This window comes from Callospermophilus lateralis, chromosome 6 (assembly GCF_048772815.1).
Source record: "Callospermophilus lateralis isolate mCalLat2 chromosome 6, mCalLat2.hap1, whole genome shotgun sequence".
Taxonomy (NCBI): Eukaryota; Metazoa; Chordata; class Mammalia; order Rodentia; family Sciuridae; genus Callospermophilus; species Callospermophilus lateralis.
This window is the reverse complement of record NC_135310.1, coordinates 7,359,925-7,383,844: the sequence shown is the minus strand read 5'-3', so window position 1 is coordinate 7,383,844 and position 23,920 is coordinate 7,359,925. Positions and strand designations below refer to the sequence as shown.

The following is a 23,920-nucleotide window of genomic DNA, read 5'->3' as shown; positions in this document are numbered from 1 at the left end:
TACCACTGCCTAGACGACCTGTGAGCACTGGTCCCAGGGGGTGTTGGCACATCAGGAAGCAGGTTCTGAGAGCCATCCCCATGTGCCCCCTCCCAAACACAGGAAGGGTCCCATCTCCGACCAGGGGTCTCCACGACAAACCAGGTCAGGGACTATGACGTGTTCAGGGTGCTCTTGCCTCAGAGAGAATGCAAATCACAGAAAGGTCAGCAAGACCCCAGGCCAGGAGCTCTGAGGCAGAAGAGGGTGGGGCAGTGGCTCCCCTTAGCCATGATCCACTTTCTACAGTCTCAGTTACCCAGAGTCAACGGTGGAAAATTCCAGAAATAAACAACTCAGCAATTTCAAATAACTTTTGTTATCGTATATTATTATAATTATTCAGTTTTATTAGTAGCAGTTGTTAATTTCTTACTGTGAATAATTTTTAAATTAAAGTCTATCCTAGGTTTGTATTTATAAGGAAAACAGTACACACTGGTGTTCAGAAGAATCTGAACAACGTTGGGCAACCTCAAAATGGCTTGGAACTTATCCCCCAAAGATAAAGGGGGAAACTGTGCCAGAATTGTTGCTTTTGTTTTGAAAACACACACACACACACACACACACACACACACACATCAAAGAAGCACTGGAGAGTAAATAGGAAAATGAAAGAGAGAAGCTCTCAGCAGGAGGCTCCCTCACCTTCCCAGATAACCCAGCCCCACAAACTCCTCCAGTCCCCTGTCCTCCGCGGAATCCATGGGCTGCCAAGAACAAGGGTGACGCGCACAGTCCCCGCTGTCTGCAGGGCATGGTTCCCAGGTGCAAAGCCCTGGCCTCCAGGTCGAGGTGCGCAGAGCCCTTCCTGCCCAGGCCCATGGACGGATGCTGTGCTTCCCACTGCGACTCTCCAGTGCCGCTGGAGATACGGGGATGTGACACCGGCTTAACCCTGACCCACCTTCGTGCATTAAAGACGACAAAGGTCAATGGGGGAGACCCAGTTCCAAAGGTATGTGAGCTGCATGCAAGAAGACATCAAACCAAATCGAGAAAAACAGAATTTAATAATATTTTGGAATTGTGCCATTCAAACTTGCTCACGTGGGAGCTCGACGTTCTTAAGCCTGCGATGATGGAAATTCAGAGATGAATTCCGTGAGCCACACAGGCAGGCGGGCAGGGTAATTAAGAATGTGGATGGGGGTCAAACTGCACAAGTTCAAATCCAAACCCAATTACAGCTGTGTGACCCTGAGCAGAATATTTAAGCTCTCTCTAACTTAAAAAGGGAGGTGGCATATGTCACCCACTGGCATATCACCTACTCTGCTTCTATAAAGATGGAATGAACTATGAAAATGCCTGGCCTACAGCAATGATGAGGATCCCCCCTTATTGCTCATAAGATGTTAATCCTGATCCCAGCAAGAATGAAAAGCAGCTTTTAAAGAACATTTCATCTGGCAAAAACTCTACGGATTCTTTGGCAAAACCCTGGAGGAGAGCAGAGGGGCAGGTTATGCTAGTTACGTTAGAGAAACGCACGAGCAGGCAGCCGCGCCCCGCTTACCCCTAAGATCCCGAAGCGCTCCGCCAGGCTCCAGCCGCAGAGGAAGTCGATCTCAAATTTGTGGTTGAGGACGACGATGGCGTTCTCCGTGCCATACTTGGAGAAGGCCCTCGGGTCCGTGTAGATGGTGCACTCTGTGCCCGACCACCACTCCAGCAACATCACCAGCTCTGGAACAAACCACAGGGACAGGACACTCATTTGCCATCCTGTGATCTCTGGTGGGTCCCTCTGGCCAGGGCTCTGCCCTCCCCACTGGGACAAAAAGAACTTTTAGGCGTCAAGTCCGGGATCCTCTCAGCCTAGACCCAGGCCTTAGGAGGGTTTAGAAGGAAGCAAGACGGACCTCCAGCTCCAGGGAACAGGGGAAGCTCTGGGACAGCCAGCGACGTCGGCCCTTACAAGCCTCGGGAGAAAATAAGATGAATGACACAGACTGCAGCCACCCCGCATCCGCGTCCTTGCGTCAACAGCAAAGGCAGCGTGAGCTGATGCAGGAATTCTGGACCTCCTGGAAAATGACCAAGGAGCCCACTCACAGACTCTACCAAAGGACAACAAGGGGCCATGTTTCCTCTGCTATGGCGCTGTCTGTGGGCACCCGGGATAAGAGGGGCTGTGGGCACAGAAGCAGCTCCAGCCCCAGAAGGCAGGGGTGAATCCCGGTTGTCATCCTCAAGGCTTTGATAAAGCTGATAATGTGCCTTTAAAGGAGACTGTGAAAATGTAAGACTTCCTCTTCCAGGTGATGATGACCAGTTTGAGCATACTCTTTAACATGCCTCTAAGTGATGAGTTTCCAACCTGGTAGCCTCAAGGAAAGCCCCTGGGGTGCATGTTGTCCATGTGCATGGTCACACAGTCCCCCAAATTGTTTTTTTTAATCACCCATTTGGCAGAGGGCTCCCTCACCACCCCACCCCCCATGCACACAAAGGCAAGTGGTGGGACCTGGGCCGTCCTTTCTCCTGGAGGCTGGCCTCTCCAAGGTCTCACAGTCTAGAGGCCAAGGAGGGGCACGGTGGGACTGTGGTCAAGCTAACTTCACAGTGCCACAGTGTCCTAGTTCCAGGAGTGGCAGTCACGTGGCGGGCACACAGAGCACTACAGACAGGAAGCTCCCACAAGTCACCATGATCTGTATCCTTAAAAACAAGAGAGAATGCTCACTTCCTTTTGTAGAAGCGGATGGTAGGCGGCTGCCTCTTTCCAGGAGTAGAGAGCATGCCCTGCTCTGTCCAGCTGTCCCACGGGGCAGCAGCCTCAGTGGATCCCCACGGGGCAAGCCAGGGAATAGTCAGGTACAGTCCGGCAGGGCCGCCCAGCAAGGATCCCACTGTCCCCGCGGCGGGAAAGAAGCTCTGGTGCTGCAGGGATTTCTGAGAAACAGGAGGGGCATGACCCATCCGCTCCCTGACCAGCACATGGGAGTCAGTGGACAGAGCAGAGACGCTGGTGCCACTCACACCTTATGAGTGCCACGGGGCTCAAGGGACATTCCTCCTGCCTAAGCCAGCGTGCATGCCCACCAACTCCATGTTCCCCAGGACCCTCCCAGCCCAGCACTTATGGTTACAGCACGAGATCATCTCCCCCATTACGACCACAGGCTCCACAAGGCAAGAAGTTTATTGTTGGGTTCTTCCTGACCCGAGTGGAACCCCAGTGCCCACCGAGCACCTGGCACGTTGGTATTTTCTACCAGCACCATGTGGTTGCCTAGCATGTGCGAGCACCATGAGATGGCTGGGGGACCCAGGCCCCCAGATCAGACTCTGCTGTCCTGGGGATCCCTGCCTAGGGACGACAGCTCAGGAATCACAAAGCAGCGTGGCGAGGGGACAGAGACGCGCCTGTCAGGGATGGCTACAGGCTGTCGGTTCAGGGAGTTGGCTCCAAACCTGCCACTGAGGCTCCAAACCTGCAGTGCCACTCACTAGGCATGAGGCTTTGGCTTGTGTCTTAGTATCCCCACCCCCACCCCCGGTCTGTAAAACAGGGGTGGCAAATGCTTTTAGAGACTCTGGGTATGAAACGTGACCCTGTGTGCAGGGTGCCCAGAGCATAGTAGGTGATCAATAAACAGCCAACTTTTCAAGCCGTCCTGTGCATGGTCATTTTATCATCCACAGGTTGTGGGACCACTGAAGGGCGGGGGTGGGATGGAGACAGACGAGACCCAGAGAGAGAACTGCAGAGGCTGTCGGACCAGCGCGGTGGTTTATGACTTTGCTGTAAAGACAACAGGAAGCCCCCGGAATATTCTGAAACAGACACACACCCAATTTCTATTTTGAAGCATCAATCTGACGGAACGAGGGACAGACCGGAACTGGGAAGGCAGAAGCAGGCAAGCCAGTGAGGAGGAGGTCACGGTGACCCAGCGAGGGGCCAGTGGCCGGTGGGCTCCAGTGAAAGACCCAGTTCCTCACTCACCTGCACAGGCCACTGACCCTGCAGCAGCACCCAGGTCTCACTGCTGGGAGTTTCATTTCCCTCCTTCTTTTACCAAGAGGTTTCCATTGTTTTTTTTCTCTTCACATGAAATATAATTATATGGTCCCGTCGTAAAAGACTCCAGACAGCCCCGCTGTATGCGGAGGAACCCGTGAACCTCCTCTTGCAGCTTGGAATGGGGCCCCTAGGCGAGCCAGAGCCGCAGCTCCCAGTTCCCTTTCTTGTCTGTTTCTGGGCTGGGAGCGCCACAGGGCTGCCTGGGAAGTTCAGGTGGCAGAGGGAAGGGCGCGGCTCTGCTCTGTAGGCACGTGCCGCTCTGATCTGCTCTGCACCGCTCCTCCTTCCCCTGGTTGGTCACCAGCTTCTCTGACCCCCTGGCCAGAGCTTGGGCAAGATGCCCACCCCGTCAACACGGGCAGATCCCCGTCGACGCCAGATCCCCATCAACACCTCAACACCAGATCCCCGTCAACGCCAGATCCCGGTCAACGCCAGATCCCCGTCAACGCCAGATCCCCACCGATGCCAGATCTCCATCAGCTCCAGATCTCCATCAACGCCAGATCCCTGTCAACACGAGATCCCCACCGATGCCAGATCTCCATCAGCTCCAGATCCCCGTCAACGCCAGATGCAATAAGAACCAATTCAAGATCCAGCCCTCTCATGGGGCTCCCACCTATAACTTTCCTCATTTTGTGTCCCTTGCCCCTCCTGCCTGCCCTGTGAATGCCCGGCTCCAGCCTCAGGTGCAGGATGAAGCCCTATGGAGACCCCCTGACCACCCCAGAGTTGATCAGGCAGTTCCTATGACCAGCCCCTGAAAGCACCTGGCTGTGCTGGCTGTCCCAGTGGCTGAACTGACTGAGAACCTTCAGTGACTGGCCCATCCCATCCCTTCTCCAGGACTAACCACCATGAACAGGAGGGACAGTTGGGAAGGAAGGCTTCCAGCCTTTCCCTGGGCGTCAACACACCTACACACACACACACACACACACACACACACACACACCCCTCCTCCACAAATGAACCCAGGGGTGCTTAACTACTGAACTACATCCCCAGCCCTTTTATTTTTTATTTTCAGATAGGGTCTTGCTAAGTTGCTCAGGGCCTCACTAAGTTACTGAGACTGGTCTCAAACTTGTGATCCTCCTGCCTCAGCCTCCTGAGTCACTGGGATTACAGGCACATGCTGCTGTTTCCAGCAGTTATCCCCACTTTAAAGATGAAGCAATGGAGATATAGGGAGCTCTCTCATTCTTTGTTCAATATATAAAATATCCATTTCAAGGTTAAAAATTAGCTAAAATGGCAACTTCCCAAGTTCATGGTATGGGTGTAACATGACTCTCCAGCCATTCACCTATTGATTAGCATTCCCCCCTCTTTTTGTACTATTACAAATAATATCAGCATCATTAAAAATACATGGTTTAAAAAATACTTGTACATGTATTTCTCCAACTTAGATATACCAAAAAAAATGGAATCAAGGGTTGAAGAGTATACATATTTAAAATTTTACAGATACTTCCAAATTGTCCTGCAAAAAGACCTTTCAATTCTATGATGAGTCAACAGTGAGACAGTCCCCTTCCTATTGCCTGGACACCCAATGCAAGCTCCTCCTTCAAGGCGGAGCCCAATCGTGTAACACCCACTGCCACAGAGTATGAACAGTTCTGTCAGTCACACTGTGTCACCTTTGACGCCTGGCCCACCTCTGCCTCACCGCTGGATTCCCACGTCCTGGCTCAGCACCCCACCCCGCACATGGTGGATGCTTGGGAAGCTTCTGCCTTTAGCTGAATGACTTCCTAGTTGGTGTTTTAGTTAGGTGTTCCTGGGTAAATAACTGTGTGCGACTTACCAACACCTCCATGGACTCGGGTTTCATTTACGCTCCTGCGCCATTGCCAGAACTACTGTGTGCCCTCAGCCCGGGATGCTCGGGACGCCAGTACTCTGTGGGTGCTGGGGGCTCCATCAACATGAAGGCATTTCAGCCTGTCCTGCCCACCGTTATCAATGGGGGCAACAGATCCCATACGTCCACTCGCCCTCCATGGTCTTGCAAAGGACACAGTCTTGGGCACTGTTATGGTTTGGTTGTGAGGTGTCCCCCAAAAGCTCACCGTGAGACCATGCAAGGAGGCTCAGGAGAAGTGATTGGGTTGTGGGAGTCTTGACCCAATCAGTGAAGTCAATCCTCTGATAGGGACTGACTGAGTTAATTTGATTAACTTGTTCGGGCATCCCCTGAAATGGTGGGGTGTGGCTGGAGGTGGAAATTGGGGGCATGGCTTTGGGGCATAATTTATATCCGGCCAAGTGGAGTCTGTCTCTCTCTGCTTCCTGATCATCAGGTGAGCTGCTTCCCTCTGCCACACTCTTCTGCCATGATGTCCGGCCTCACCTGGAGCCCCAAGGAATGGAGCCGGCCTTCTATGAACTGAGACCTCTGAAACTGTGCACCCTCAAAATAAACTCTTCCTCGTCTACAGTTGCTCTGGTTGGGTCTTTAAGTCGCAGTGAGAAACTGATGTGACTCCATTTCAGCCTGTCCTGCCCACCCTTATCAATGGGGGCAACAGATTCCAGCCTCTACCTCAGAGCAAAGCCTGTCCAAGGAAGGGGCGTGACCTTTGTCATTGGAAAAACCCTCAGAGCACTCCTAGGCACATACCCACCCTGCTAAGTTGTTTGTCTACAAATAACAGGAGAGATCTGCAGCGCCAGGTGTCCCTGACTCAGTCAGGCTAGGTGGGGATCCATAGCAGCCCCCTAGCAGCCACCAATCAGCATGAGACAGGGAAAATACTAGAATGCCAGATGACCCCCCAGTAGTTTGTGGTGATTGATAACATGTTGGGAAACCATGTAGTTCAGCACGTATTCCCCTCGTGGCCCAAACCAATCAGTTCAAAGGAATCCCCCTCTTGAACTAACCAATCACCCCTACCCAACTTGTTCCCTCCATTGGATGTGCTAATCAATGTTAAGAGTGGTTGTTTGACTTTCCTGTGGTGTGGAATGATTTGCTGTGTGATGTTGTGACGCATAGAGTATCCCCCAAAACCTATAAAATCTCATTGAACAAAGGACCGGGACTCACTCCCTGGGACCGCTGCATCGGGAACGGCTGTGAGTCCAGGCTGGAGCTTGCAATAAAGACTCTTGTGTGACTGCATCGGATTCGGCTCCTGGAGGTCTTTTGGGGTCCCACGAATCTGGCATGACAGCAGCAGTGAGGAAGCTGACGGAACGGTACCTCCAACATGACTCAGAAAGACACCCAGGGCACCTGTGGGATGACCCTGACCAGGGGTATTGGGCGATTTCTGCGGCTGTGGAAAATACCTGTGATGTCAACGTAAAGGAGAAAAGACTTACTGGGGCCATGGTTTCAGAGGGGTCAGTCCATGGCTGGTTGGGTCCTCTATCTTGGGGCCTGCTTTGGCCCATCATGGTGGAAGCATTTGGAGGAACAAGGCTGCTCACCTCAGCCACTGGGAAGTGAGAGAAAAAAGGGCCAGGCTCCCGACATCCCCTTCCTGGGCACATGCCCAGTGCCCTAACCTTTTACCTCTCCAGGTTCCACCACCTCCTGGAAGAGCCACAGGCGGACACCAAGCCTTCAGTTAATGGGCCGGGAGGGACACTGAAGATCCAATCGGCAGTACCAGGGAAAGGGGGGGCTGTGACGGGAAGGTCGCTGGCCAAGAGCTTGGGTTGCAACAGAACCAGCGCCACGGCGGGCCAGGGGCCTGCGGTCAGTGCAACAGGCAGGTCCAAGAGAACCAAGGCACGGCCGTGCCCCGAAGCACTCACCTTCCCAGTTGGTCAGGCATCCCCTGCTCATTAGCACTCACTAAAAGCATCTGAGATTCTTACCTAACAAGAACTGGAGCCATTCATTGAGTAAAAGATTGAAAACTTGTAATGCTGGTCATTCAACCCATACGACCAATGGAACTGAAGCCGAAGGTGAAAGAGACAGGGGCTCTTTTTGCTCCCCAGGACCCAGGCTGCAAATGACACTCAGGAGAAATGCCAGGCGGGAGGAGGGAGGAGGCATGTCAGCCGAGGCTCCAGGGCTTGGAGACGGGGGTGAGTGACATCTGTGCCCTGCCTTGGCATCTGTTGGGCATATGGCACCCGGCCCAGGCTGTGGTAGAGAGACTGTGTGGGGGCACCCAGAGGCACATACAGGCTCAGCAAGTCACAGGAACCCAGGCCCACCAAGGTCCTCACCAGGAAGGCTACTGGGGACAGCCAGGTGCCACCAGGTAAAGCGCGCCCACACAGCCCTGCTGACCCCCACCTGCACACTGGGCTATTCAGTGAGTCCAGGGCAAGCCCTGCAGCTGAGTCACCTGGGGGCCCTGCTGGTCCTCGCATCCCAGACACAGAGAGGGCTAAGAGGAGAATAAAGGACACGCGGCCACGGAGCAGCAGCTGTTGTCACCGGTGCCGCCCCCACGGGGACGCAACTGGAGCACTTCATTGACCCTCTACTCACTCTGTGACCCTGACTTTGTGAGGGATGCCGACAGCCACTGGTGCCGTCCACTGGCCGCTGTGCCATCCCCTGGGCCCTTCCCTGGCTGTGACACATGGGCAGGCCGGGTCCTCCGCACCTGCAGACACCGCAGCCATCTGGCAGCTCCCAGGAGACAGCCCCCCCAACCGCAGGCCTCCAGATCCTTCCACCTGGAAGCACCCTGTCCTGAGGCCCCGCCTGGAGCTAGGGGTTCTCTGTGGCACCTGTGGTGGCTGAAGGCCCAGTGACCAGGGCTGCGGCTTGGCGTGTGGGGATGGCACTGGAGGAGGTCCCAGGGCTCAGGTGACGGCCACAGTCCAGGCAGGGGCCCAGTGAGAGGCAGCTGCAGGGAAGAAGGGGCTGGGGCAGTGGGGAGGACCAGCCTTGCTCCTGCTGAGCTCAGGCGGTGGGCTGGCCTGTCACACACAGGAGCTCAGTGCTGATCCCATGGTCACCTGTCCAGATTCACGTTCCCCGACGCAGCCAGAGAAACAGGCTCGGAAAGTGTTGAGGATTTCTCTCTGGTCTGTGCCTTCCACACCGGGACCTGGGGGGCCTGAGACCATAGCCGGTGAAGCCAGATTTAAAGTTAGGTAGTCAGTGTAGTTAGGTAAATCAGGTCTAATATCGAGTGAAATCGAAAATGGAGGCCATGCTGGGAATGACTCAGGGAAAACGCAGGACAACTCATGGAATGTTAATGAGTCCTGAAAAGGCCCTGGGCCAAAGTCCACCTCAAAGAAATGTTAATGGAGCCCAGGAAACAGCCCCAACAGACTTGGAGATAGCCCATCCCAAAAGGTGATAATTAAGCCCACCTGTAGGCCTCCAACCTACATTCCATCACTGAAAGAACTATAAAAAGGGGAAAGAACAGCCCTTCCACGGATTCCACCTCTTGGGTCCCCTTCTTCCTCCGGGAGAAGTCTTTTCTGCTGTCCTTTAATAAACTTCTAATTTCTACTCTGACCTTGCCTCGGCGTGCTTCTTTGGTGTTATTCTTCAACATTGGGGAAGCAAGAACTCGTCACCGGTCAACAGCGGTTTCACCGGCACCGCACACCTGTCCCCACACTCCCCCAGGCCAGTGTACACCCTGTCGGTCTCTCGTTCCCTGCCACCTGCTCCAGTTCCTCCTGCTTCGCTATCTCTACCCACTCTGTCCTCACCAGGGTCCACCCCCCCCAACCAAAAGAAAGCCAAACTCAAACCTTGAACATGGTTCTTTGGGGAATTTGCGTTTGTTTTCAGCAAAGCACTGTACTTCGGGCAGGCCCCAGCTCGGTGACACAGGTCATCGGTTCAGAGGTGCTTCTTGGCTCACATTTCACATGCCCGAAACTAGGATGAGCCTCGCTGTTGATGATTCACCTTAGTCTAATTGGGGCCTTTCTTTTCCCTTCTTAGAGACACTTCGTGAAGATGTTCCTACAATCCATGACATCTCAGAATCTGTGAAATATGGGAATTAAAACAAACCAGGGCCAGCTCACGCCTGGAATCCCAACGACTTGGAGGCTGAGGAAGGAGGATCGCAGATTCAAGGCCAGCCTTGGCAACTTGGACTCTGTCTCAAAATAAAAAATAAAAAGGGCTGGGGATGTGACTGAAGGGTAAAGCATGCCTGGGTTCAGTCCCCAGTACCAAAAAAAAAAAAAACAAAAAACCTATCAAACTGATGTCATTTAGATAAGCTGTACTCAAATGTCCATGTACCTGAGAAGTCCCAGGGGTCAGGGAAAGGAGGGAGGGATTAATAAGGGTAGCACAGGGCATTTTTAGGGCAGTGAAAGTTCACTACGTGCAGTGGGTACTTCAGATGTGTTTGCCAAAATCTATAAAATGTACAACACAGTGTGAGCCCTAATGTAAACTACAGACTTAGTAAGTAATAATGTATTAACTTTGGTTCATCAATTTTAACAAATCCATGTAAGACAGGTGGAACCATGAGCGGGGGGGCGGGGGGGGGAGGCATGCGTATGTGCGTGTGCATGTGCGAAAGTGTATGTTTGTATGTGTGTGTGTGTGTGTGTGTGCACGCACGCGCGCATGTGTGTGTAGGGGAGTACCCAGGAGCTTTCTGATCAATTTTCCTGTAAACTTACAAAGTTCTTAGGAAATAAAGTCCATTAGCAGCATTGGGCATAGAGCAACTGCCCAGCACCGGGAGGCCCTGGGTTCCTTCTTCATTTCCATAAAACAAACAAACAAACTCTACTAGTGAAAAATAAGGAAGGACTGATTTGACCCTTTCTTATTTCTTCCATTAAATAAAAAATGCTGAAACTACATAAGTACGGTTCTGGCTCTGACCGCTCCCCCTCCCGGCTGGTTTGGGTTCACACCACCCATCCACAGAGCGGACAGAAGCGCACCCAGAAGCCAGCAAGACCGCAGCACTGCAGGCCCTGGGACCTAGGGTACTGATCAAGAGCCCAAAGACTCCCGTCCCTCCTCGGCCTCAGAGTGTTCCAAACCTCGGAGACCAGCCTTAGGCCAAGTCCCCGCTGGTGGGAAAAGGAACAAGGGATAACTCACACATGACTCGAAGTCACTCTCTCTGGGAAAGTCGGTGCTTTGGCCCTGGGTGGGCGGGTCGGCTTCCGCCTCTCTGACAAGGCCTGAGACAGTGACTGGGAGGGAGGGGAGTTGAGGTGGCAGTGCATGGTCGCATGGCCGTTGGTCTAGGCCTGTGGGGAGCCAGCACCTCATGGCAGAGGCATGTGGCTGGGAAAACTGCTCACTTCATGTCCAGGAAGCCAACAGGAGGGACGGTAGGGGCCAGCATCCCATGGTCCCCTTGGAGGACACTCTCCGCGGCCTATGGCCCTCCCACAGGCCCAACCGATCAGGGGCTCCAGCGCCACCCAACAGCACTTCCCTGGAGAGCGGCTTTTCCACGTGCCCCTGGGGATACCCCAGCTGTGGCCCTGGGTTGCAGTCAGGTCTATTCGTCTAGGACACCAGGCCCCAAGGTTCAGTGACAGTCAAGGTCTGTTCTTGGCACATACATCCAGGTGTGCAGGGGAGAAGAGCTTTCCCTGCGGACAGATGGGTTGGGATCAGGCTGCTAAACCACTGGTCTTGGTGTTCAGACTCTTCAGCATCACCACGACCCAGGATGTGAATCCTTTAAAAATACGGTATTAAAAAGGCTAATTCTTAAGCGCTTGTCGTGGGCTGTACAAAGTGACGAATGTCCTAGAAATGTCCCCTCTGGGATGAAGCAGGCAGAGTATACTCCACAGGTGGGAACACCAGGAGAGGACCGCTGCAGTACCCCAGGCACAAGACAGCGGACCTGCAGCCCACACTCAGCCCAGGCCGGTTCTACTCAACCACCATCCAGTCTGCAAATCAGGAGGGGAACTGCCAATGGTCACAGTCGGGTCCTGCGACACTCAGCTGTGTTGAAGCTGACAGGGAACCTGTGTACTGAGTTTTTCCATTTAGTGATTTTTCATGTTTAGAGATTCTTCTGGTGCATTGAAAACCCCCCTAAGTTCCTTCTTCTTCTTTTTCTTCTTGCTCCTTATGGGCTCCACCGGGCCCAGGACCGTGTGGGCGCAGGCTGAGGCTGGGCGTGTGCAGAGCTCCTGGGTGTGGGCGACTCACACTGTATTCAGTAGGCAGGCGGCTCTGTGGCCACAGCTTCGGGGACATCTCAGAACCGATGCAAATTCCTTGAGGACCACGGGGCCTGGGGGTGGGTTTATTTTGATTTTTTTGATTGAGGTTATAGCCACTCGAGGTTCTACTTTTATGGAGGAAGAATCTCCTCTTGGACCCTGGACAGGCGCTGGGCTGGATGTCGGCTGCACATGGCGGGAACCGCTGATGCTCACGGGGCCTGGCTAGTACCTAAGCTCAAAAGCACTTTTGGAGCCCTGACCCCTCTGGACTCCTGTGGTCCCCTAGACTCACCTGGATGTCCTCATTTTTATGTAGACCTTAAACACCTATTTTATCCTGGATTTTTAAGTGCTCACAGACAGAGACTGGGCAAAATACCGTCGGCAAAATACCGTTAGCTGCCGTGCCTTTGGAAATGGACCTCAGCTCTGTGTTAAGGTAGTTGACTTCTCGAAGCCTCAGTTCCCAACTGTACAACAGGCTCACCGCTGTGGTCCTGGCTCTGATCTCCCACACGCAGCTGCCCGGGAGCATCTGAAACATGGCCAGTCCGAGTGGAGACACGCCAGAGCATGAAATACCCCCGGGAAGACTCAGCACAGAGAGAAAGCAGAAGACCTCAGTCATGGTTTTTGAATGGCTAAAACGCAATTAAAAATACTTTGATAGAATGTGTTCATAAGATACATTGTTAGAATTAATCACACCTATTTATTTGCATTTCTTTAATGTGTCTACCCAGAAAGTTAGAAATTGTGTATGTGGTCCTCCATATGTTTTAGCAGACAGCACTGACCTAGCAGAGTGGCAGAATCCTGGCAATGTCACAGTGACACCCGATAAGCCATTCCTGCCTCCCCTGTCACACGTTCCCCAATGTGGCTGCTATGCCTCGTGTGCATGTGTGTGTGCGTGTGTGTGTGTGTGTGTATGGGTATGTGTGGATGTGTAAGTGTGGGTGAGTGTGTGGGTGTGTGGGGTGTGTGTGGCATGTGTGGGTGTGTGAGTGTGGCACTGGGTGTGGGTGTGTGTGAGTGCAGGTGTGTGAGTCTGGGTGAGTGTGGGTGAGTGTGTGCATGTGTGTGTGTGTGTGGGTGTGGGTGTGTGCACGAGCAGGCATATGCTTCCTCTGCCAGGCTGTTGCTGGGGAGCAGACGCTGACCCTCTCCCCTCTGGTCAGGAGACTTGGGGCTGGGTCCAGTCGCAGCTCCACACACAGTTGAGAAGCTCGTGGATGCGACAGTCTTTTAGAGAGAGCCACCTGTCCCTCTCAGCAGGGGTGTGTCCCTGCACCCTTGCTCACTTGCCCCAGCTGAGGGGGAGTGACCCACAGAGGGGTCAAGGTGGGAAGGTTAGATGGGCATCTGGGCTGGGCTGGGCTCGACACTTCCGCGAGAGTGAATCGAACTCCCTGGGACCTGCTCTCCTTGACCGTGCAGAGCTGCCCGGGGCCAGCCCTGCCTGGGCCTGGATGGGCAAATCCATAAACCCTAAAGCACAGGGTTTATTAGTAAACCTATTTATTTATCAGCTCCCACACAAGGCCTTCAAGTGAGCCTCCTTCAGCGTAAAGGGACCATTTTTGCCACCATCTTTCACGGCTTTGCTTAATTTCTCAAATTGTTCAGAAAAATAACTGAGAGGGACACTATTGATTGGGACCCTCTTGGGATCTCAACATTATCTAAGTCCAAAATTGAATATGTTCTTTTCTCCGGGAGGACATAATACAGTCTAATTTAACTACACCAGAAACATCATTCAGAAGTCGAACATTTCCACTTAACCCAAGAGTAGCCGAAGGTAAGCAGTTAGCTACGATTTGGGGGGTAAGATTCCAGCCTTCCCTGTTCAATGCAAGTCTTCAGGAGGAGAGAGTGGCCAACTGTCCTGGGACACGGAATGGACTGCGAACTCCTTCTAAACCACGTTCACCGTGCAGCAGGTCCTGCGGTGAAGGCTCAGTCACTCCAAACTTTAAAGCCATCTAGAAACACAGTGACGTCACCATCATCAGAAGCAGTGGCTTGAACAACAGCCAGGCATTTTTAAAAGCTCAGAGCGTTTCCTAGAGTGCACTTAGTGTGTATCTGTTGACGTGCGCGTGATGCCTGCCGTGAGAGCACACTTAGAACTCACCAAGGGGTCAGAGACGCGGAGGGAACAGAGGCCCTGGAGCCACTGAGGGCTCCAGCCGCGCCTCGCCCGGGCCCTCTCAACGACGCTCAAGACCAGCGAATTCCAGGAATGACCTCTAGGAAAGCTGCCCTCCCTCTCTTGGTTCCAAACTTTACACGTCTGGAGACGGAGACACAGGGCATTTGCTGTGCCCCCAGGGTCCGTCAACAGGGGCGTTACTCCTGTCTTGCCTGTCGCAGGTCAGCGGCCAGGTGCGCCAGCCTTCCTGCGCTCAGCAGCCAGGCGACCGGGTGAGAGAGCTCACCAGGCTCACACCTTGCCCAGCATCTACTAGGAAAGCTCTCCCTGTCCTCTGCACAGTGACCCGGGCAGCGTGCTCCCACAGGGCTCCGTGACACATACAGCTGCTGCACTTGACATTCAAGAGCCTGATACGACTTAATGTCCTTAAGGACATCACAGTCACACCACGGAAAGGTGATCCTCGCTCCTTCCTTGTGACTCGCTCCCTGGAGTCTGTCGATGGGAGGAAAGAAGTGCTGCAGTTGGGACATAGGGAGGCTTTGGGGGCTCCTCTGGGTCCGACTCAGAGCGATATCAAGAAAACTTCAGGATCAGGGTAGTTAGGGAGGCCAGGGGAAGTCAGGAGAAGTATGTTCTGGAAACTAACAGAATATTTGAAAAGGAAGGAGAAGGTGATCAGTGCCAAATGACACACAGAAGTGACATCAAACAAGACACCGTGACTGGGGTGGGTGTGATCAAGTGAGGGGTCAGGCTGGGGGCAGGCAACCTGGGGTCCTAAGGAGGTCAGAAGCAACAGAATTGGGTGAAAACTAGAGTTGGGGTCGTGTTTAATTTAGTGTGTTGAACCCGAGGAGCCAGGAGAGGTCAGCTGGGAGGACACACAGGAAATCGGATGTCCGGTGGTGACATCAGGACTCCTCGCTGAGCAAACACCAGAGGAGCACTCCTAGGCGCCTGGCCCAGTCCTGGGCACAGGGGGATTCTGCGTGAGCAGGAGACCAAGATTCAGTCCTCTTGGAATTGGAGGGTCATGGAGGAGCGGGCGACGGACGGGCGGGGGCAGGGGGTGTGGTACAGGAACACACCTCAGGGGAAGGGGGAGTGGGCAGCTTGAGGGAGGGAAGTAGGGAGGCCTCTGGGGTCTGGTCTCTGAAAATCCACCAAGGAGTGAATGGAAGAGGGTCTGCGGCAGCAGGAACAGAAAAGGCCAGTCCTGCATGGGACACACCAGGTGCATCCCAAGTCCGTGGGAGGTGGAGAGACTGAAGGACCAGGGGGTAGAGGGGTGAAGTCAGAGGCCACAGTTGGTCAGATCACGTCTGTCCTCATAGACCACCCCTGTCCTTGTAAACCACACCTGTCCTCGTAGACCACAGCTGTCCTGTAGACCACACCTGTCCTCGTAGACCACACCTATCCTTATAGACCACACCTGTCCTTATAGACCACACCTGTCCTTGTAGACCACACCTGTCCTCGTAGACCACAGCTGTCCTTATAGACCACACCTGTCCTTATAGACCACAGCTGTCCTCATAGACCACATCTGTCCTTATAGACCACATCTGTCCTGTAGACCATACCTGTCCTTATAGACCACACCTATCCTTATAGACCACACCTGTCCTGTAGACCACACCTGTCCTGTAGACCATACCTGTCCTTATAGACCACACCTATCCTTATAGACCACACCTGTCCTTATCGACCACACCTGTCCTCATAGACCACATCTGTCCTTATAGACCACACCTATCCTTATAGACCACACCTGTCCTTATAGACCACACCTGTCCTCGTAGACCACAGCTGTCCTCGTAGACCACAGCTGTCCTCGTAGACCATGGCCAGGACTTTGGGTTTTCCTAATGGGAGGCCATGGGAGGATCTCAACCCTGAGATGAAAGGAGTAGTGTGTTTTGAAGATGGGGAAGGCCGGCAGGGTGAACATCTACGCTCAGCTCCAGACTGGAAAAGGGCAACCTCTGTGCCTGGACAGCTTCTTTAAGTGATGGACAGGGAACGAGTCGGCTCTGGGGAGGGAGCTCGTGAGTGAAGGCAGGATTGTCCTTGCAGTCCAGGGACATCAGCAGGATTTTGCTTCACAAGTCACTTCTAGAGAAGGTATTCACAGTCGGTCACGTGTGCAGGAACCACATTCCCAAACTCTGCTCCATGGAACCCCACCGGTAACTCTTTACTAGTGGATGCTGACAAATGGGGAGGTGGGTCACTTGGAAAAGTAGGGAGCTAACCCCCGTCTTCCCCACCAGAGCCCTCGGGAGATGGAGGGTGCTGACGGGCAGCGGGTGTTTTCAGAGTAGGGATGTGTGCGGCCCCTGACCTTGAGCTGCTAAGGACACTGAAGACTGAGCCCCAGCAAACACAGTGGGATGTGCTGCCCTGGGAGGCTCCGGGTGATTTTATTTATTAAAGTTCTATTCCACGTGATCTTGGTGAATATTTTCTGTGACAAAGAATGGGACCTGGTCATGGTGGAGTTCACCTGCCACCTCAGCAACTTGGGAGGCTGAGGCAGGAGGATCCAAACTCCAAGCCATCCTCAGCAACTTAGCAAGACCCTGTTCCAAGCTGAAAATAAAGAGGGCTGGAGATGTGGCTCAGTGGTCGAGTGCCCTGGGTTCCATTCTCCAGTACCTTGGGGAGAAAAGAACTAAAATATGCTTCGCGGATACGCTTATTAAAGGGGTTTATTTTTTAATTCTCATTTTAAAAGTGGAAATTAAACAACTTATATATTTTTCTCCAAAATATAATGAAAACCTCAGTTATACTGCTTACTTTTAACCTGGTGTGGTACATAAAACCTTCAACTGATTTTTCATTCTATGGCAAATGGCTCTTGGCTGACAGTGATTCTGTCCCTCATCCCATCCCCGGGAACAGTTGGCAACATCTGCAGCATTTGGGGTTGTGACAGCTTGGGAGGAGGGGCAGGGTGCTGGCGAAACCCCTGCAGGGCTTAGGACAGTCCCCGTAACCATAATCATCCTGTCCCCATGTCAGTAGCGCTGCCATTGAGAAACCTGCTTTGGGCCCTCTGCAGGGACAAGGACAAACCAAGGTGGTAACCTGACCTGTCGACGGAAGCTAGATAAGTGACCGCTTGGGCCGGGTTTGCATCCTGACTCCGTCACCTTCCAGCTGCGGGGCCATGGGCGAGGTATCTGAGCTCCCTGGGCCTCACGCTCCTTTTCCCAAGGTGGCTCCGGCTGAAGGAAGCCGACCAGGCAAACAACGGGAGGCCCAGCACCTTGCTCGCACACGTGGCCTCTCCCACTCTCCGGGGCAGTGGATGTGGCGGTCAACAGAGGAACTGGCCTGAACTCGTCTGCTTTTCCCAAGGCTTAACAGATGGCATCCGCTCACTGGGGGAAAACACCTGGTTTATCTTATCCAAGATTCCACACCGACCTCCAGAGAGCCCTCGCACCAGTGGACAGGAGACTGCTGCTGTCTTGTCTGAGGTCCCAAGATCTGTTTTGGAGTCCATGATGCAGTAAAGTTTGGGGCAGACTGTTGACATTCATTCTGAGCATTTTATCACTGGCCAATGGTAGGACATCGGATGTTAGAGACAGGCTCAATAATGCAGGCTCCAAAAGCATTCTAGTTGTCTAATTAGAGGGAACTGATAAAAACCACTAATTGGCCTCTGAGTCTTTCTGCATAAATGACCTTCGGCCACACTGAGCCAGGGGTGGGGACGGTGACACCTGTCCGCAGCACCGCGAGCGTGTCGAGCAGGCGTGTCTGCATCCCGTCAGCACTGTCCTGGGTGTGCCCTCTCCGCCTGCGGTTCTTTCGCCGTTCAAAGCCCAGGCCAAGGAGGCCGAGGTTAAGGGCACAGACCCTCATGTACGGCTCCCTGGCACGGTCGAGCGATGGCCAGTCCTACACTCTCCTAGGCCAGGCGGCAGTTACTCAGACACTGACTCGGCGCTGCCGCGCAGGGGGTGTGGTGTGGCGACACACGCAGACACACCAGCACATACACACACACACACGTTGAATCTCAGGAAAGCTCGAGAATGTGCCTGTCCACAGGGGCCCCTTTAGGACAGGGGCCCCTTTAGGCAGGCTGAGGCCACACCCACCGTCCCAGCTCGGGGAAGGTCTGGGGTGATGCCCCGGCCCCCACCACCAAGGCCGATTCCTGCGTGGAGACTTTCCGGCTCTGGCCTCCTGGATCACCAGCTTCCTTGAAGGTGGCCAGAGTGACACGGGGGTGAAGATGAAGGACAGGAAAAGGCACTGGCAGTTTTCCAGGGAGCGAACTTTGTCTCGGGGCGAATTTGGGCCTCAGGGAAGGAAGAAGCAAGGACTCCACACGGGCCTTCAGCGAGGCCAAGAGGGCCATGTGAGCCTTCCAGAGCGGACGGGCGGAGAGTGCCCAGAAGAGGCAGCGTGGACATGTGAGCACTCGGTCGGCATCATTAATACTCCAGATGAAGATCTGCGCTAAAGCAGCTGCAAGCCTGAAAATAATGGAGTGGCTGTCCTGGTTTGGAGTTTCATCTTAAATAATAGGCCACAATCTCCAAACAACCGTGGTGAGATCCTGATTATCCACGGGAAGCCCTGCTCCCTGAGCCTTTCCTTCCTCCTCTGCCCAGTGTCTGACAGGGCCGGCCGGCACCTGGGGAAGCCAGGCGTGTGGGCATATGCCACAGGCCTGCTTTGAAGAGAATCACCAGTGTCTTTTCCTCTTCAATTGTCACTTCATCATTTATTATCAGTTGTTACTTTATAACGTGACCGTAGGTCCCTCCCTTGCCTAGGTCAAGAATCAGGGACAAGGGCTGGGCTGCAGCACAATGGCAGAGCACCTGCCTGGTATGCATGAGGCCCTCCCTGGGCTCCATCTCAACACTGCATGCACACGGATGCACACACACACACACACGCACACACGTACACGCACACACACCCCAAACAATCAATCAAACAAAAACCTGTGACCAATAGGTTTTATATTTGAATCCAGATGAGGATCCATTTGTCCTTGGGGCCACTCAGGCCATCAAGTGCATCAACTGAATGGACACTCTTGAGCCCGGGGAGGTTGGCGGGTGGTGGCTGGGGGGCTACAGGGGTAGCCAGTCCTCCATCAGCGGCATCGGAAGCTCCCCGGCTCCTGCCTGTGCCTCTTCTCTGGCTGAGGAGGTGGTCCTAAGTCGGGCAGCTACAAAGGGAACCTCGTCCCACTGTCAGCTGGATTCCTCTGCAATAGTGGTGTCCAGTCCTTTCTGGAGAACATTAGCTGGCAGGGGAGAGGGGACGGAGGCTTTGCAAGGGAGCCTTCATTCTTCACCTAATCAGATAAGGCGAAGGTTAAGAAGCCGTTAATGAAAATGACAATTTTCCTTGGGACTGGATTAATGAGCACTACAATCCCAAGAGAGATGTTAAATTATTTGAAGAAAGGAAAATTGCAGGAACCAATTGACTTTTTTTTTTTCCCCTAAGTCTTATATTTATTCAAAGAGCACTTCAGGTTAAAAATAGAACATAGAAATAAGAAAGTCATTTATAAAAAACCGGGAGAGATGGTTTTCTGTTTCTTTTATTAGTCACTTCTGGGTTTCCAGGCTGTCAACTGAATTTCTCCCCGATGAGCTCCACCTGGGAGGGGCCAGGAGCTCTGGGGGGGGGGGGCACAGGGCCTCTGCCCTCTGCAGCAGAGCTTCAGAAGTAACGAGCCCTGGCCGCCGTCAACTCACCATGGCGCAGAGTCCTGGGTCTGGGGAGAGGGCCTGAGAGTCTGCGTCTTAGACCACCCCAGGGCCATGTTGAGGCTGGTAAAGGGCAGAGGGGCTGGTGGAGTACTGTGTCCCCACAAGAACGGGGTCCTGGCCTCCACTCTGGAACTGCATTAGCTCTACGGGTTCTCTGACCAGTCCAGAAGGAAGTCTCCACTTTGTGGACAATTAACTCGACCCCAGTTCTTTTCCTTTTTCCAGGGTTTTCACTTGGCCCGCTCAAGTTCACAGAGCTCAGCCTGCCACTCCCAGTCTAAGCCTCCAGAGACTCCTCACTCTTTTTCTCCTCCAGGACGCCTCCCTGACCTGGCGCTGGGACCAGGGGACTCTGTTCACACCCAGTTCCCTCTCCCACACACTGATGTGCCCCGTATGCATGGGCTACCTACTGCTCAGTAACAAGTACCCCAAATCGGGTGGCTTAGGGTAACTATAAACAGTGGTCCCTGATGGCTTCCGGAGCCAGGAGTCAAGGACATGCCAAGCCTTGGGGTTCTGGCTTGGGGTCCCTGGGAGGTGAAGTCAAGAATTCCGCTGGACTTGCCTGAGCTCAGTGAGTCGGGGCTGGTTATTGGCTGAAGGGCCTCTCTGAAGACCACTGAGAAGTTCTCATGCGTGAAGGTCTTGGTTGTTGGCTTCCCCAGGTTGAGAGTGGACAGAGGGACACAGACGGGGCAAACACCAGGCAGAACCCACGGGTTTTATGGCTTCGCCTTAGAAGTCATGCAGCATCATTTGTGCCACTTAATAGAAGTCACTAAGTCCAGCCTACCCCAAGCGTCAGGGTCAATGAATCGCAGGAAAGACGGTCAGAGACGCATTTTAAAACTATGATCTCAGCAGACTATACTTTCCAAAGATGGCAGTAACAATATCACATCTCCCCCAGGCTCTTTTAGAATGTAGTCATTGCCCCCTCAAAAGTAGGCCAGAATTCCCCTCCTCTTGCCCTGGGAGGTGCCCATGGTGCTTGTTACCAGGAGAGTGGGGTAGAAGTAACGCATGACTGTTAAGGTCAGATCATAAAAGGCAGAGCTCCTCCAGCACTCTGATCTGGAACATTCACTTCTGGAGCCCTGAACAACCAGTAGGGAATCCTACCGCCTTGAGGCTGCGATGCCAGGAGGAAGACCAGGCTACGGGGATGAGCTGCTCACCTGAATAGCCCTAGGTGAGGCTCCAGCCAGGAGCTGACATCAACTTACTTCCAGACCTGTGGGTCGGCTGTCGGCTACTGTCTCCTGCCCCCAGTGTCCAGTCTTTCCACTGAGAACAAGCCTGCAGGGGCGGACTTCAGCTGTGCCCACTGGTTCCTGGTCAGATTCCAGACCCACAGAATCCACAGGCATTATGGAATGGCTGTTTTCAGTCACCGAGTTGCGGGATGATTTGTTACACAGCATATAGTAACTGGAACACTCTCTGCATTATCATTGTTTAGTTATGGTCTCTCTCTCCTTGGATTGTTAGGTCATAAATCATCTGGGTCATTAGATGTGTCTTTCTTACTCATGCACATAACGCTGGCACCCAGTACAGTGCTTGGCGCGTGATACGTTTGTTAAAGTGGATAATGAATGAATAGGAGTTTGTGAAATTCTGGGGGAGACTGGTGGAGGCCCGGAATACAATGAACTTACTCCTAAGCCAGCGGGGTGCACCCATCTCCTGCCCTGGAGGGTTTTGCTGGTTTTATTTTTCCCCTGCCCTTCCTTTGACCTTCTAAATTGACACTGAAAGCACTTTATAGGTCTGTTTCCACTCCTCCACAAGGACTTGCATGCCATTACAAAATCAACAGTGAAAATGATCAGAAATGTGGTGGTGACCTCAAAGCCAGTAACACTTGGCTCATGGCTGATTCCAGGGCGTGACAGCTGACCTGACTTCTCATTCTGCACACATAGTCCGGAAGACGGGTTTAAAAATCCTAGGTTTTTCTCAGTTGTAGTCATACAAGTTGAATGCATTTAAATCTTCACATTTATAAACATACACAAAGGGGTATTGTTCATGAATCATGCTATTTTTTTGTGTGAGTGTAGAGGATGGATGTGTGGACTTCGAGGAGGTCATCCGAGTTGCTCTGGCTGGATAAAGGTTCATCAGTACATGCTCATTACGCCCTTCAGCTGGTCCTTGGCCTAATGCGTTATTGTACTGTGTTTAATAATGACAAGTGCCTCCCGCTAATATCCATGGAACCAATTTCATAACAGCTCCACCTCTGAAGGCAAATCCTCCAGGCCCTGCTAAATCCTCTCACCATATTTACCCTTCAGCAGAAGACAGTTATCTAGAAACAGCACTGAGTTCTCATTATCTCATTATCATCTCTTGATTACGTTTAACTCCCCGAAATTTTACAAATGCTAATTAAATCTTAAAAGGCAAACACAATGTCAATCAAAACTGATCTACAGTGGCTTGTCCTCAGCAGCTTCAAAAAACAATTTCCTCAAATGCAAAGCAAGTGCCCCAGTGCCAAATGCCGGGGACACACTCCGAAGTGGTGGATCACAGAGGCAGGCAGGTCTGCCCCAAGTGCAACCCACACTCTCAGGGAAGCCGAGCCGCCACTGGACTTCTTTGGAATTATGACTGAGTCGGCTATCAGAATGACTTCTGTTTTCTTCAACAGTCACCCCCAAATAAGAAAGATCATCACATTCAAAACGAGACCCGAGGACCAGGGATGTAGCTCAGTGACAGAGCACTTGCCTGGCATGAGCAGAGGCCCAGGTTGGAGCCCCAGCACCACAAACAGAAAAAAAAATTAAATATATAAACCTGCTACAGACGACTTCGTGCCACTGTTCATTAAAAAGCACCAGAGAGAGAGAGAGAGAGAGAGAGAGAGAGAGAGAGCAGGTAGGATCTCACGACTGACAAAACCGTGTTTTAGGGAGAGTCAGATAAAGACCACTGGCACGGCTGATCCTGAAACTGTGCCTTTCCCTCTGGTTCATGCCCGACCCTCCTGGCTGCCCCGCCATGGACGGTGGGATGCACGTCCCACTGACCACAGGGCCCTGTGTGACTCTCACTCCAGCTTATCAGAAATTCAAGCAGTGGAGCCAACTGGCTAGAACCATCCCAAAGCAGGAGCAGAGGCAGGCACGAGGATCCCTGTGCCCGTATTTCCTGGGGCTGAGGTTAGAGGGTTCTCTTCCTGCATCAATGCTGGGCAATAATTCAGCAGCATCAAGAGTGACCAGGAGAAACACTTCAAGGTCAGAAGCCTGAAAGAGCAACACCTCACAGCCAAAGAGGGCAGAGGGGCCTCTAAAGCACAAGTCACAGGTGACTTAAAATGCATTTGCTGTCTTTCCACCTACAGCATCCCCAACCACCATGGAAAATCAACTAGGTAAGTGGCTAGTTTTACAGTAAGAAGCAATAGCACTTTCAAAGGAGAAAGGCTCTCATAAAATGTCCTACTGGCAGGTCACAGAAAAACAATACAAAACAAATCATCAAGTTGAAGGGAAATCGATTCTTGAGAAATGGATTAGAGGAAAAGGCCACTGTAAGATTGAAATTGTAATAACAGCCAACGTGCGCACATAAAACCCCTTTCCTTTTGGATCTCATTTTCAGAGCCTTGTCTTCTACAATAGGACCTTAGGGGGCTGGGCTGCTGCTCAGTGGTGACCACTTGCCTATCGCGTGTGACGCCTGGTCCATCCCCACACTGCGAAATAAACAAATTAGCCAAATAAATAAACGGGCAGCAACAAGATCATCCTGGACTTCCAGGTCCATGCT

At 52.7% G+C, this 23,920-nt stretch overlaps 1 protein-coding gene across 1 annotated transcript in view; it reads right to left on the bottom strand.

Moving 5' to 3' along the window:
* The window catches only part of Agpat4 (1-acylglycerol-3-phosphate O-acyltransferase 4), a 101,598-nt gene that overhangs the window by 18,261 nt on the left and 59,417 nt on the right, over positions 1-23,920 (bottom strand). Inside the window, exon 3 of the mRNA XM_076859382.1 lies at positions 1,562-1,731. Coding sequence (XP_076715497.1) covers positions 1,562-1,731 — 170 coding nt within the window. The remainder of the gene's footprint in view (positions 1-1,561; positions 1,732-23,920) is intronic.